Raw genomic sequence first — 12585 nt, forward strand, 5'->3', positions numbered from 1 at the left:
CCCGGCAACAATATGTGGCAGCTGATGCCGCAGAGACTTTTCTTTTTTCCTTTCCCTTTTTCTTTCTTTTTTTTTTTTTTTTTTTTTTTTTTTTTTTTTTTTTTTTTGTATCTTATTTTCTTCTTTCTCCTACTACTTTCCCGATTATTCATTTTCGTCCCATTGGCGTTTTCCCTCGGGATCTCTCGCGTGGTACTATCGGGACCGGGGCCGGGTTTGCAATGTTCATCCACTCATACGCTTTCCATTGTAGATGAAAGCGTGGGGGTTAGTTAGTTAATTAGTTACCTACCCATCCTTCCTTCTCTTGCCTGGAGGCCTTATTTATTTATTAGTGGCTGTCGCTGTCGTCTCCTTCTGGTTTTACTTTTTTCTTTCCTCCTTCCTTTTTACTTCATTCTTTGAATAAGCAACACGGTGGCTATGGTCTGAAGCAGAATTACACTGTCTCCCTCCATCCCTCTCCCTATGTCTGACAGAGCCAGATCATAATGGAATTCTTCAGAGGCTCGAGGGCTACGCGGTTTCGAATTCATCGGGATACACTTCTACAACCTACGACCGATGTCTGCTGACTTGCCAGACAACCACCCTCAAAACTAGAATCCAGCTATATGTAGTCCCAGGGAAGCATTGCGTAAGATAGGGCGAAGAAGAAAAATTGCATTGATATTGCCAGTCAATGCTTGGATGATGGATGATGATGATGATGCTGCGACATTCACTTGTGTACCGGTCTCAGAAAGCTGTACACGGACAACACGTCGATAAAAAGGATCGGTGCTTGCAGGAAATAGAAAACAGCAAAAGAACGTTTCACAATGAACACTATGAGACAATGTGCAAAGAGATGCTGCCCATTTTTCACGCTTGCAGAACAAAACGAGACTTCAAAGAGACGGTGTGGCTTGCATGCAATGGTCGGCCAGGAATCGGGGCTCGAGGGAGAAAGGAAGACGATTAAAGAGGAAGCGAAAAGCACGAGCTGTGACAGGCCGCCGAGGGAGAAAGGAAGCGCAAGAAGTAAATCGGTGCCCAAATCCTGGGTGCGACGTAGATCGAAGCTAAATGATCCGGAACCGGGTCATAGGCGATGCCTCCCTTAGCCGATCCACTATTCTTCATTTGCTGTAGTAGAATCCCCATAAATCTCCATGCGCAGAATAACGAAAGAACACGACACAAGACCAAGACCTGAATGTTGCTGTCGCCATAACTCCCAGAACCCATAGCAAAAAAAAACACAACAAAGGGGCGACCCGGTCACGTCCATACACTCGACGGACAATTAGACACCGAGTCGGCATGGGACTGAAGACGGAAACCAAAAGACTCTCTAGCGAAAAGGAAACAGGTCTAGAAGCCACCAAGGCTCAATACCATGCCGTTGATAGATCCAACACTCCTCCTAAGGGTAAATAACACAAGACACGCAATAAGAACGCCATTCGAAATGCAGCGGCTCAGAGAAAGTGAGTATAGATTTTTGACGTCTCGTGGACCTCCATCTCCTGCGGCATAGTTAGCACTCGATCGACTTCACTTAGAAAGGGGGTGATTAGGGACGAGTTCCTTACCATTTTGAAATTGTTCAGCTCCTCCTTGATTTGTTGGGCAAGAAGGGGAGTCAACCGGTTGCACGTGGCGATGTCACCACGTCGATCGTACTCCCCACTCGGCCATGTCTCGTGGAACTGGATCCGGGGACTGAACACCAGACTTTTCGGCATCACAGCTTGTGGGGTAATAGGCGCGCTCTTTGATTCAGAGGTCTGGAACCGCCCTTCTGAGAGATAATCATCCTCGCCAGCAATTTTAACCGCGTCGGTTCGCCGATTGCCTGACCGAGTCTGGTCTTCAGGAGTGCTGGGAACGCTAGAATGCGGCGAGTCATTGCCGTTCATGTTTTCAGACGATTTGAGCACATATGTCTGGTTAGCCGGGTCCGAGTAGGTCTCTATATGGGACGTTAGTACGAGACATATCACACGTAAGGATCATATCATGGTAACCAAGACGTACTCTTCAGTATGCCCTTCCTCACGGCTGCCAGAACCTCCGCTCGCTCCCTGTCTCCTCCGACAATGCTTTTACGCGACTTGTCCAGGGCACCATCTTCATGGGTCACGGCGTTCGCTGCATCGGTTTCCACCTTAGAGAACAACGAGTTACCAAGAGAATGGTCTTGCGAGTCTGAGGTGACGGCTGTGCTTTTCCTCTCCGCTTCAATGTTGACCACGGACAGCTGGGGTGCCATGGGCTCAATCATTACACCATCGGTCGAAGATGTGCTCACCACCGATTTCGGGCGGAAAAGTCCCACCAATGATCGCGTCGATCGTTTCATTCCCTTGCCCATCTTGCGTAGCATAATAGAGGCGGAGGAGGCTGTCGATGAAACGGAAAGGTTGTCGGTGGAGCTGTTGAATATACGACCTTGGTGATGTGAGGAGTAAATGCTCTCGCCCAGGCCGCTCGCTTCCTGTTGTTCGGCTATGGCTGCCTGTTCTGGACCCAGTTCCTCTTGCAGCAATTCCCTGCGAGCCCTCTCCGCAGCCATCGCTTCCCTTTTGTTTTGCGAGGAAGCTTTGAGGAGCTCTGATGCGCTACCGAACGAAAAGGCCCTCCTCAGCCTGGATTTCCCTGGTCGCTTAGGGTCACCCTTTGTTATTTCGGCAAGACGCTGGGAAGCGAGACTCTCCGTGGGAGCAGGGTTTGGCGTTGTGGAAGGCTGGGATGCTTTGGGAGTCGGGGGCTTAGAGTCAACCTCGACCGGCTGAGACAGCGGTGAGGGTTTGTTCGGTCGCTTGCTGTCATCGGTCTTGGGACCGCTCTTACTGGAGGATGATGCAGATTCGCTGTGTCCTGCATCACGTACAGATGAAGTCGAAGAATGGGCGGACGGAATGCTTCCCTGGACTTCTTTGTGAGACTGTGCCGATCGGGGCCGCGTGCTCTGATCGAAGTAGTCATGGCCACCTGCTGTCGGCGTCGGCGATGATGTGGGCAAGTGTAGCTGCATATTGATGAGACCAGCGTTATCAATGTTTCCCCAGCTCCGGCGCCTATACCTCTTGGCTAACTCTGTCTGAGGCTTATCTGCGCGCGTAGTATCATCAGCACTGGGCACGCGGACATGCCCAATGCGGCGGGGGGGATCCAGAGACACACCCGCAAGGCTGGGAGTACTCATGTGGAGGGCACTGTCGTCCGTGGTTAACGTTGCAGAACGTGCAGGTGCCGGTCCGTTAGGCTGCGTGGAAGCGGGCTGGGTGCCCGCAGCATTTTCCGGTCGCCGGTTTCCACGACGATAGCGGTCGGGGGACGGACGGGCCACAGTTGGTGAGGATATGTTCATGAAATTCGAAGAGGGTGAAGGAAGGTTAACTGTGGAGAGCGGGCGCAAGGGAGCATCGGTACGTATTTGTCTGGTCGGAATCGCCGAGTCGTCTTTCGACATGTAGGAATGGACGGAGGAATTGGAGGAAGAAGTGGATACAGAACCAGCTGCAGGATGGGCGAAACGCGAGTTGACTCCGACGTTGGCGGGACTTGCAGGCCCCTGAGGCACCGAAGGGGCTGAAGATGTGCGATGCTCTGGCCTCAGATGAGGGGACAGTGACTGACGGGCTTGCATGTTGGTTGAATTCGAGGGGTTTGGGGTGCTGGTGAAGGCGTAGGGGGCCACGACCTGGTGGCCCACTCTGTAGTTTCCCGAACTGCCGTTGTTGTTATAGGGGTTCCAGGACATCGTCGAGTTCCGCGGATTTTGTTGTTGCCCGGGTTGCGAGGAAGTTGTGAAGGTGCCCGAAGAAGAGGATGGTCGGGTTTGAAGCACAGAAACCGTGCCACTTTGCTGGGGGATTGTCTGTACCAACGCAGCCATGGTGTTCTCCTCCACTACCCGGAACGAAATAACATCCGACGCGTAGCTGACAGCGTCTCCGGGGAGAGATGTGTCGACAGGTAAGCTCGTCGACTGTCCGCAGCGCCCAATCTAAATGAACCAAGCCTAACGTCGATCAAGTCTGGAGGAGAGGTAACAAGGGTAGAAAAAGGAGACAGATTGTAAGAAGGCAACAGGGGGAAAGTCTGTACTACACACAGTTGTCAGTTCAGGATTGCACAAGAACAAGCCGGTTCAAAGGCTAGTTGAACTCTCGAGGACCGATGTTTCTCCAACGCGAATGTGGTTGCCGTTTCGAAAGGGGGGTGTGCAAAGGCAAGCGGCGGAATGGGGTCGTACCTGTTTCGCAGGAAATATGTCCCCACCGAATTATACTGATACAACAATTAAGGAAAAGCGTTCTGTCGATGTAAAAAACGAATGATGACGAGGACAAAAGAAACGAAAGGCTCGGGATCAGGCGATCGAAGAGGGAGGAGAGCTGGCGACGAGGTACGACGTGCGGAACACAAGGCTCCAGGGATGGCAGAAGCTGTCTAGAGCGGTCGAGCCATGTACAAGAAAAGAAAAAGAGAAGAGGAAAAAAGCAGAGCTAACAAACAATGTTGAATAGAGACAAGAAGGGAACAATGCCAAAACCAAATAGGAGATCGAGAAGGAAACGATAACCAGATCCTAGGCACCTTGTCTTCTGAATCAAGCAGAAGACGGGCCGCTCAGGGGGGAGGGGAGGAGGGAGGGATGGTGAGAGCCGGGAAGGATGGGAAAGAAAAGCAGAGAGGATGGGTCGGGAAAGGAAAAAAAAAAAAGGGAAGAAGAGCAAGAGGGGCTGATGGTGTGGGAGGGAGTAGAAGGGGAAAGGGAATAGAATAGGGAGGAGGGAGAGATAATGGGGGAGAGTTGAGAGAGAGAGAGAGAGAGAGGGGAGGGAATGATGGGATGCTGCGACTACAACTTTCTCACTCTTCTCTCTTTCGCTCTCAACTTTAGGGGAGACCGACTGACTTGACAGGCGGAGACAAGCGGACGGGATTTTCCAGAGAACGCGAGAAGGAACGCCAGGCACACACCCTCCCGAACCGTGCCCTGTATTTCCTTTTTACTTTTTGATTCTTTGGTTAGTATTTCTTGATTTATGACTTTTCTTTTTAATTTTTTTTATTCTTTTTTCTTCTTTCCTTCGTATGTCGCTTTTTGTTCAATCCAGTGATGATCCTTAAAAATCGTCCATGTGTATTTAGTTCTTTTTCTATTTTGTTCGCCTTTCTCACGTTCGCTTTCTTGTTCAATCTAAGTTCGTTGAACCGACAAGGAGCAGAAAAAGTAAAGAGATCAATTTGGGGGGGCGCCCGATTAAAAATCCACGAGGGGATACCCGATGGAAGTGTATTGTATGGACGTAGTATGCAACGTACGCATAAGGAAAGAAAATCTTTTGAAGACTCTGATCTGATCTCAAAAAGCTCACATCCAAGTAGGGGTGAGGTATTCTACGATGACTCTTATTGCAGGTGCGAGTCATACCAGAAAATACAAGGAGAACTCGCCATAATCATATCTTCCATCATACTATTATTATTATTATTATGAGTATTTCTCAAAAGACAAGGAATGGGGGAAATAATGGTAAACGAGCATTCTTGCTCGGTTCCAGTGGGTGGCCCTCCCTTCACTTATCGTATCATCGAAGCTAATATTATCAGGTAGATTAAATGTTCGAACGTCTCCTGAATCTCTTTCCACTCTTTCTTTTCTCTTTTCCTCCCCTTCTGCACCAGTCAACCACTCTGATTCGACCAGCTAGGCGGGTGAGACTAAGACACCTTTGGGGCTGTACGGTAAGTCCGGTTCCATATTGTACATATTGGTAACTGGTACTAAAGTTAGGCTGGGAAACTAGCGGGTTGTAGTTCTGCGGCCGTTGTTGCCATTCGGTAACCATCGTACCGCACATACGATTCGTCCCCAATAATACCTCCATATTACGTTAGGAGCGGGTCAACCATTCCCCCCCCTACAATGGCCAAACCCGGCTCCATCCTTGTGAGGTAATCGAAGGCGACGCTACTTGAGAACTTGGATAAACGATGTGCGGGTCTGACTGACTGAAGATGTCTTTGCATTCGCCTCATCGGCCCATCTTCCCTCGTTTGATAGGAGATGTTCGTTGTGGGGGATTTGGCCCTCCGACACGGAGAGTGGTAGTAGTAGTAAAAAAAGTAGCTGGACCTCCTCCTACTTACATTACCAGATCTCTGTAATGTTTGGTATTAGTGATTAACTGCCGAGTACGCGCAATAGTAGTAGAGAAATAGAGAGCCGCCTCCTTATCTCTTTTCTTTTTTTCCTTTCTTTTATTTTTAATTTTTTACTTTTTCGGGAGTTCGGTGCAGTGCTTTCTTCAGATCTTTGGTGTGCGGCAGAAATCGATAATTGATACCAGAAAGTATTAATTACTGAAGAACAACAGAACGTGCTGAATGCATAAGACCATAATCAACTGGAACCAATTAGTACTGTCTAGTAACCTGGATAGTCCAATCGGACGAGCAAATTGGAAGCTGATTTGCGACCACACGCCTGCTAAATTTCTTAGCTGTCACGCCATGACTACCAAATGGAGTCTGCCTCCAAGGAACTGAACCCAAGCACGGAAGCTCGGAGAAACAGCCTGGAGAGAGCTAGTAACTAGTAGCACTTAGCTAACACTATACCACAGTACTACTAACTAGTTACTTTGGTATTATTTGACTACTTAAGTAGTAGTAACAGTCACTAGGTAACTAACATTGGTACCTCGGCCGCTGGCACCACGGATGACTAGGCGATCGCGTTTGCAAATAATACCGATTAATGTCATTATTATTATCCTTCTTATCCAAGGATAACGCGATGCCAAGACTGCAACAACAAATAGGTTGCCAAGTTGATTCTACCAAACTCCAGTCTCTTCTCGAGTCTCCTGATGAAACGAGTCAAGATTTTCGATGATTATCCTGCAATGATCTTAGCCAGGATTATCGCCCACCCCAGATTCTTTGCCCAACGCACAAAGCATGACGAAACATTGAGGGGGATTTGCCAATCCCCAATTTCCCAACCCTACCTAGACTAATAGTCTCTATGGACCGTGTATGGAGTACATGTATCAGACTAATGATTTAATCTTTTATTTTCCTACATTACCAGTGACAGGAAAACTCTCCTGGTCATGTCCCGACTCAGGGAATGCTGATCTCTAACCAACCAGTGGAAGCCTCCCGTGGGGGATTCCGCGGTTCAGATTGTTCCACCAAGAGTAACCTAATCGATAGCCACGGTCCGTGTCCCCCCTCAATGCCGTGAAGTTGAAGTGACCGGTATCCACGGAGTTTTGTCGCAGCCTCCAACACAACACACTCTCACACTCCCGGTTGTGTACCATGGGAAGGTTCAGACTCCCGAATCAATGGATGAGAACCTTATTCACTCTCTTACTACGGTTGTGTACATGATGTCAGCGATGATACTCGAGACTGATAACGCATCTTCTCATCCCTGAGACCGATTCAGAATCCATCTACAGCAGTGCGGAGGATATGTTGTGCTGGATCCTCAAACCCTATGGCCACCTGTTTGTCAGCTACAAGCTATAGCCAAGAAAGAATGTGTGTGTTCCAGTTGGGTGCGCGGGGAGAGCGCAATAGACTTGAATTGGATCTGAGTGATCTGAGATGCCGGGTCAATTGCAAACGAGACTGATGTACAGTCAATCTTCAGATTAGAATTTGGACTATTGATGCAGTGCAATGCAATGCCCAGTATTCGACATACCAGTTGGCTTTCAGTGACACGGTTTGCGGTTTCTCCCCGCTTTGAAGATATATCATCATGAGGATGGATCTTGGTGATTGTGCTTACTACTGAAGATTACTGAAACAACACGACGGAGGATTCACCTGGTCAAGCAACGGTGCCCGTTAGCACAAAAAAGAGAAAGTGAAAGGCTCTCTTCTACTATACTTCTCACTAGTACTACAGAATATTGATGCCGCAGGTCGGTAAGCATGCGCTATATTCTTCGGGGAGTTCTGGAATCGGTCAATGCACTCGAATCCTAGTTGCATATATTTCGGCACTGCCTACCCTCCAAAACACCACGACAATCGTGGGCTTAGCGTACTTATACTTTGTATATAATCAATAAGCATGCAAGCTGAAACTATGAAGACTTGCTACACGTAAAGATGGCGAAGCGAGGAGAGCGCAAAAGATTCAATAGCTTAGCCACAAGGGATCCCATCCGCCGTATTCTAAGCTACTGGCGACTGTCGGTGAGCAACCCTGCCTGACTGGTCTCACTCAGAGAGTGACCGCCTACATACAGTTTCCATTAGGTTGGGTCAATGTCTGATCGCACGTGTTGGGTGTGTAAGCTACGGCCCAAAACCACACAGGCCCAAATGGTTATCTAGATGGACGGATGATGAGGACGGTACATCAAGCCGGCTGATAAGTCGCGGGCGCGGTTTGACTCGGTGGTGGTGCATGCGGAGATTGTACTTAGTGGAAAGGCCCACCATTACTAAGTACTAAGGCACAAATTGTCATCCACATTCCGCCCCTTCGCTACCAGCTTGTCAAGATCATCTACAATTTCCTGTCTGACTGTTTCAAAAACAAAAAGGCAACTGCCATCGCTTGACTGGCATTGATTTTCAACGGTCGTCGCGAGAAAGACGGGGCCTGAGCTGCAAGTTTCCCAGGAAGTGGATATATCCTCCATCTATCGTCTATCCCCGGTTTAGTGCCATTGCAGATCCCCTGTAAGGAGTTCCCGCGTGATCGACAAGCAACGTCGCCATCTCAACATCTTATTCGGGGCTTTGCCTTCCAACCGCGTCATTTCCATGCTAACTTGACAGACGGGCTCCGGCGGGCGCATATCATCGCCTATCCTGCAGTCTAAATCATGGTTGGCGTACCAGTATACGGAGTTACTTGCTTCTAGTAACATCCATTCTTCCATTTTGCAGAGGCGAAGGAAGAGGGAACGTTCTGCCGTAGTCAGATCAGTTCGTTAATTCACAATAGTAGTAGTATGTTCCGATGCCGCAGTTGGCAAGCACGGGCGATTCTCATTCGCGTGGTTTCCCTTCCACTGCATAAACCATGGATCCTGGGCCAAGTTTGAATTTGACGAGTCAGCGAGTCAGGAAGCATCAATTTCAGCTCCTCTTTCCAATGCAATTTCTCCAGGATCCACTATCGCAGAGTACTCCGTACCTCGGCGAGAAAAAGATACTTAAAGTGGGAAAGCAATTTCGAGAAATCATGCATTGACTCGATAGCATGTTGCCTGAATGCTCATCGAATTGCAAAGTACGAAAAGAAAAAAAAAAAGTGGATATCTTTGGGTCCGAATTATACACACTACTACACATTAACCAGACGAACATCATACGGTGCGGAGAGTGTCCTCCGCAGCATCGGACGTCAACCGCGGTTCCACCGTTCTAACCCGACTATCATTCAGTCGGAACGAGGTTCATACGAATGCCGAACTGTCGAAAGCTGGGTTAAATACTGTGCCGTTATGCTACTAACACTGATGGTATATTTGTTTGTTATCCCTGGATGCTGGACTGCTAATCCGAACATCCGAGCAAAAGCCGAAAGGAACGCATGTCATAGACCCATCATGATGCCACTAATCAATTAGCTAATGATAATAGAATACAACTTGTCAAGGGATTGCAATGGCTGGCCTGAACGCCATCGAACCGACCGACCAACCTACGCGGGGTGCCTGACCATTGGTTTGCCTAATGCTTATTTGCACCACTCCGTACCATGTCAACGGCTGTCAATTACCTTAAGCGGCGTCATGGTCGACCGTTGTATTAAATCAGTGGCGCTTTCGACTAGCTCACGTTGACGTGTATCTTAATAGCGGGGACAGCGAAAATGCGGAGTTGAGAGATCCAGGTCCAAAAAGCCAGATATTCTGACAAGGTTCCTGCCATTGGATGGCCCAACCGCACGGTCCTCTCTAATATATAGCCCAGGAGCCTTGAAACCTGGGGAGTAACCTGGCACGGACATGTTGGTAGCTACGACGCAAACGGAGTGGTAGATGCTGACTCCTCCATGGAGATGATGGACGAGCTTCCTACCAACGGATTCTTTCTTGATGACTGCAGTGGTTGAGTGTCTGCAAGACATTAGCTACAAGACCCAAAATACTCATCTAGGTGAGAGGTTGAACCATCTGATTCTCCAAATAAACACTCTCTGCTACGCTATTGGTGGCTATGGGCCAATTGCTAGGGACTATCAACCTAGCACGAGCAAAGCGCGCTTGAATGTTCCAATCCCGCCTCAAACGGCGAATCCCTTATATCCGGGGAAACCAAAGAGTGGAGTACATACAGTAGTTAGTCACTAGTGGGCAGCACCGAAGCAACCGTCTAGTCTACTACTGTAGTCTAGCCATGCCATGGATCTCTCGCACGCAAACATGTCAGGTGGCCTTTTCACCTAGACTGCTAGTATTACAGAGTAGTACTCCATAGTATCAAGCTAGTAAGGAATAGTAAGAGCTCATCATTGCGGACATGGCTCCTTCGGACAGTCATCGGTCGGAAACGGCGCCTCATTCTCAACCCAGATCTTCCTTCCCCTGGTGTTATCTTGGGGTTCAGACATCGTACTTTTTAGGCAGAAACTGGGAGCAATTACTCCGGACTCCGTACTTCACCAGCTTACCCTCTTTGGGTCCGGTCGCAACCATCCAGGGGCTAGATAATATAGTATTGTAGTATCGCTACACCTATATGACCACTAACTAGTGAGACGGTAGTAACTAGTCAGCCTGGGCTTTATATCCGAACCTCCTCAAAAAGGTAGGAACCGACCCAAGCCAATCAATCTCCCTCGTCCCCCTTGAGACCTCCAGCTAAATCCCGCATTATCATTCGGGCGCATACCTACTTACCGGCTTATCACCAAAATGGTGCCCCTCAAAAAGGATAACAACACATCAAAAAGTCCAAAAGGAAGGCAAGGGATAAAGAACCACCATAGCAATTATCCCTCACCAGGATAGACGATAAATCCATGATTGGTCACAGAAAACTGGAAATTTCCCGGCCCGCCCGCCATTTTGGTTTCTGCGGCCGAGATTGAGATCCCCTTCTCCTTCCTATAACTAGAGAAATTGATATAATTGTTAATAGAAATGGTAGGGCCTTGATGCCTGAACCTCCCATTCCTTACTAGTACCGCTAGTTGATCGAGCTAAGCAGGACACATCACTCTGCATTTAAGTATCGACCTACTGCATGTTCTTGCAAGCATTGTAACCGGGATATACCTGAAACACCGAGTGACCCTCTGATCTGTCCTGGCATAATAAGCCGTTTAACGATACATTGTGTTTGTTTTTGTTTTTTTTCCCCCCTGCAAGCTGCACGGTAGGGGGAGATAAAGAGAGATACTACCTTGAAAGGGGGGACATCGATACAGGGTACTCCGCACTAACTTGTCTGGTCGTTTTCATTGTTGATATTGTTGTTGTTCCTTTTGCTTGGTGCCCGTGGGTTATGATTTCTACTACTACTACTACTACTACTACTGGTTCTGATGTGGTTCGTGTGCCTGTGCCAGGAACGGTCATCTGACTGGATGTCGTATCTCCCTCACTACCACCATCATTTACCACCACCACCACCACCACCACCAAGAACTAAGACATTGCCAGCAGTGAGACCTTCCCGCCAAGTATGATGCTCCGTTTGTTACCCCGATCGGAAGTTCCTTAACCATCCAATTCCATCCATCATTAGTCACTAAAAGAGAACCAGTGGAGCACCAAGAACTCGTACAGTAAGAAGTCTACGAGAGAGAAAAAAAAAAAAGAAAAGAAAAGAAAGCGAGAAAGAAAAAGAATAAGTAGTGTAACTGCGGCAACATGATTCTCGGGCCAAAAAGAAGAGGTTAAGCCATTAGCGGAATCTGCATGTCGCTGCAACTGGAAAGCCACCAAGCGGGGTTTGTGTTGCCCGATAGGAAATCCATTCGTTCTTGGTGACCTTGGTTTTTAAGCGTTCTCACTTCGTGCTTACTGCAGTCGCCCTGTGAAGAGGGGCGGCGGCCTACCGAATGTCTGCCGACTCTGAATCCACACCGAGTTTGTCTGGTGGCTGGATGGAAAATGAAAAAAAAAAAAAAAAAAAAAAAAAAAAAAAAAAAAAAAAAAGAAAGGAAGACAAGAATCGAAATCTATTGTTGATAAGACGAAGTCAGATACAGATACTAACTACAATCCTTGCACTTGCCTGGCTCTTATCTCCAATTCTTGACAACATCCAAGGTGATCAGCAAGTGGAGCTCTAATGATCGAGGGCTGGCTGAGATCAAGGATCCTTCCAATCTCCATCCAACATGCTGATTGATTTGCCCAATGCTCGCCGGACCGTGAACTTATGCCCAGGGCAATGAATGAGACGTGAGATGCCGCGCACGGGATTATCTCAGACAAATATTCCTATCTCGACCCACTGCGGGGTCCACGGGTTTCGGGAATAGAAGGATTGAGGAACCGGAACCCTCTTCATGAACTGATCAGGTCTGGCGATGATAAGTCGATATCATACCATTGCGTGATCTGATGTTGTCCGTGAGTTGGATTTGCAACT

General features: G+C 48.2%; 1 protein-coding gene across 1 annotated transcript; it reads right to left on the reverse strand.

The window, feature by feature from the left end:
- Positions 1-5409: 5409 nt before the first annotated feature.
- BO87DRAFT_395424 (uncharacterized protein) lies at positions 5410-7399 on the reverse strand (the record flags this gene model as incomplete). The annotated part of the gene is made up of 7 exons (XM_025625185.1): positions 5410-5476; positions 5683-5882; positions 5937-6008; positions 6280-6306; positions 6436-6545; positions 7155-7305; positions 7385-7399. 7 exons carry the CDS (start codon positions 7397-7399, stop codon positions 5410-5412), a joined length of 642 nt encoding a protein of 213 aa, XP_025481395.1.
- Positions 7400-12585: the final 5186 nt, after the last annotated feature.

This window comes from Aspergillus neoniger, assembly GCF_003184625.1.
Source record: "Aspergillus neoniger CBS 115656 unplaced genomic scaffold BO87scaffold_10, whole genome shotgun sequence".
NCBI lineage: Eukaryota > Fungi > Ascomycota > Eurotiomycetes > Eurotiales > Aspergillaceae > Aspergillus > Aspergillus neoniger.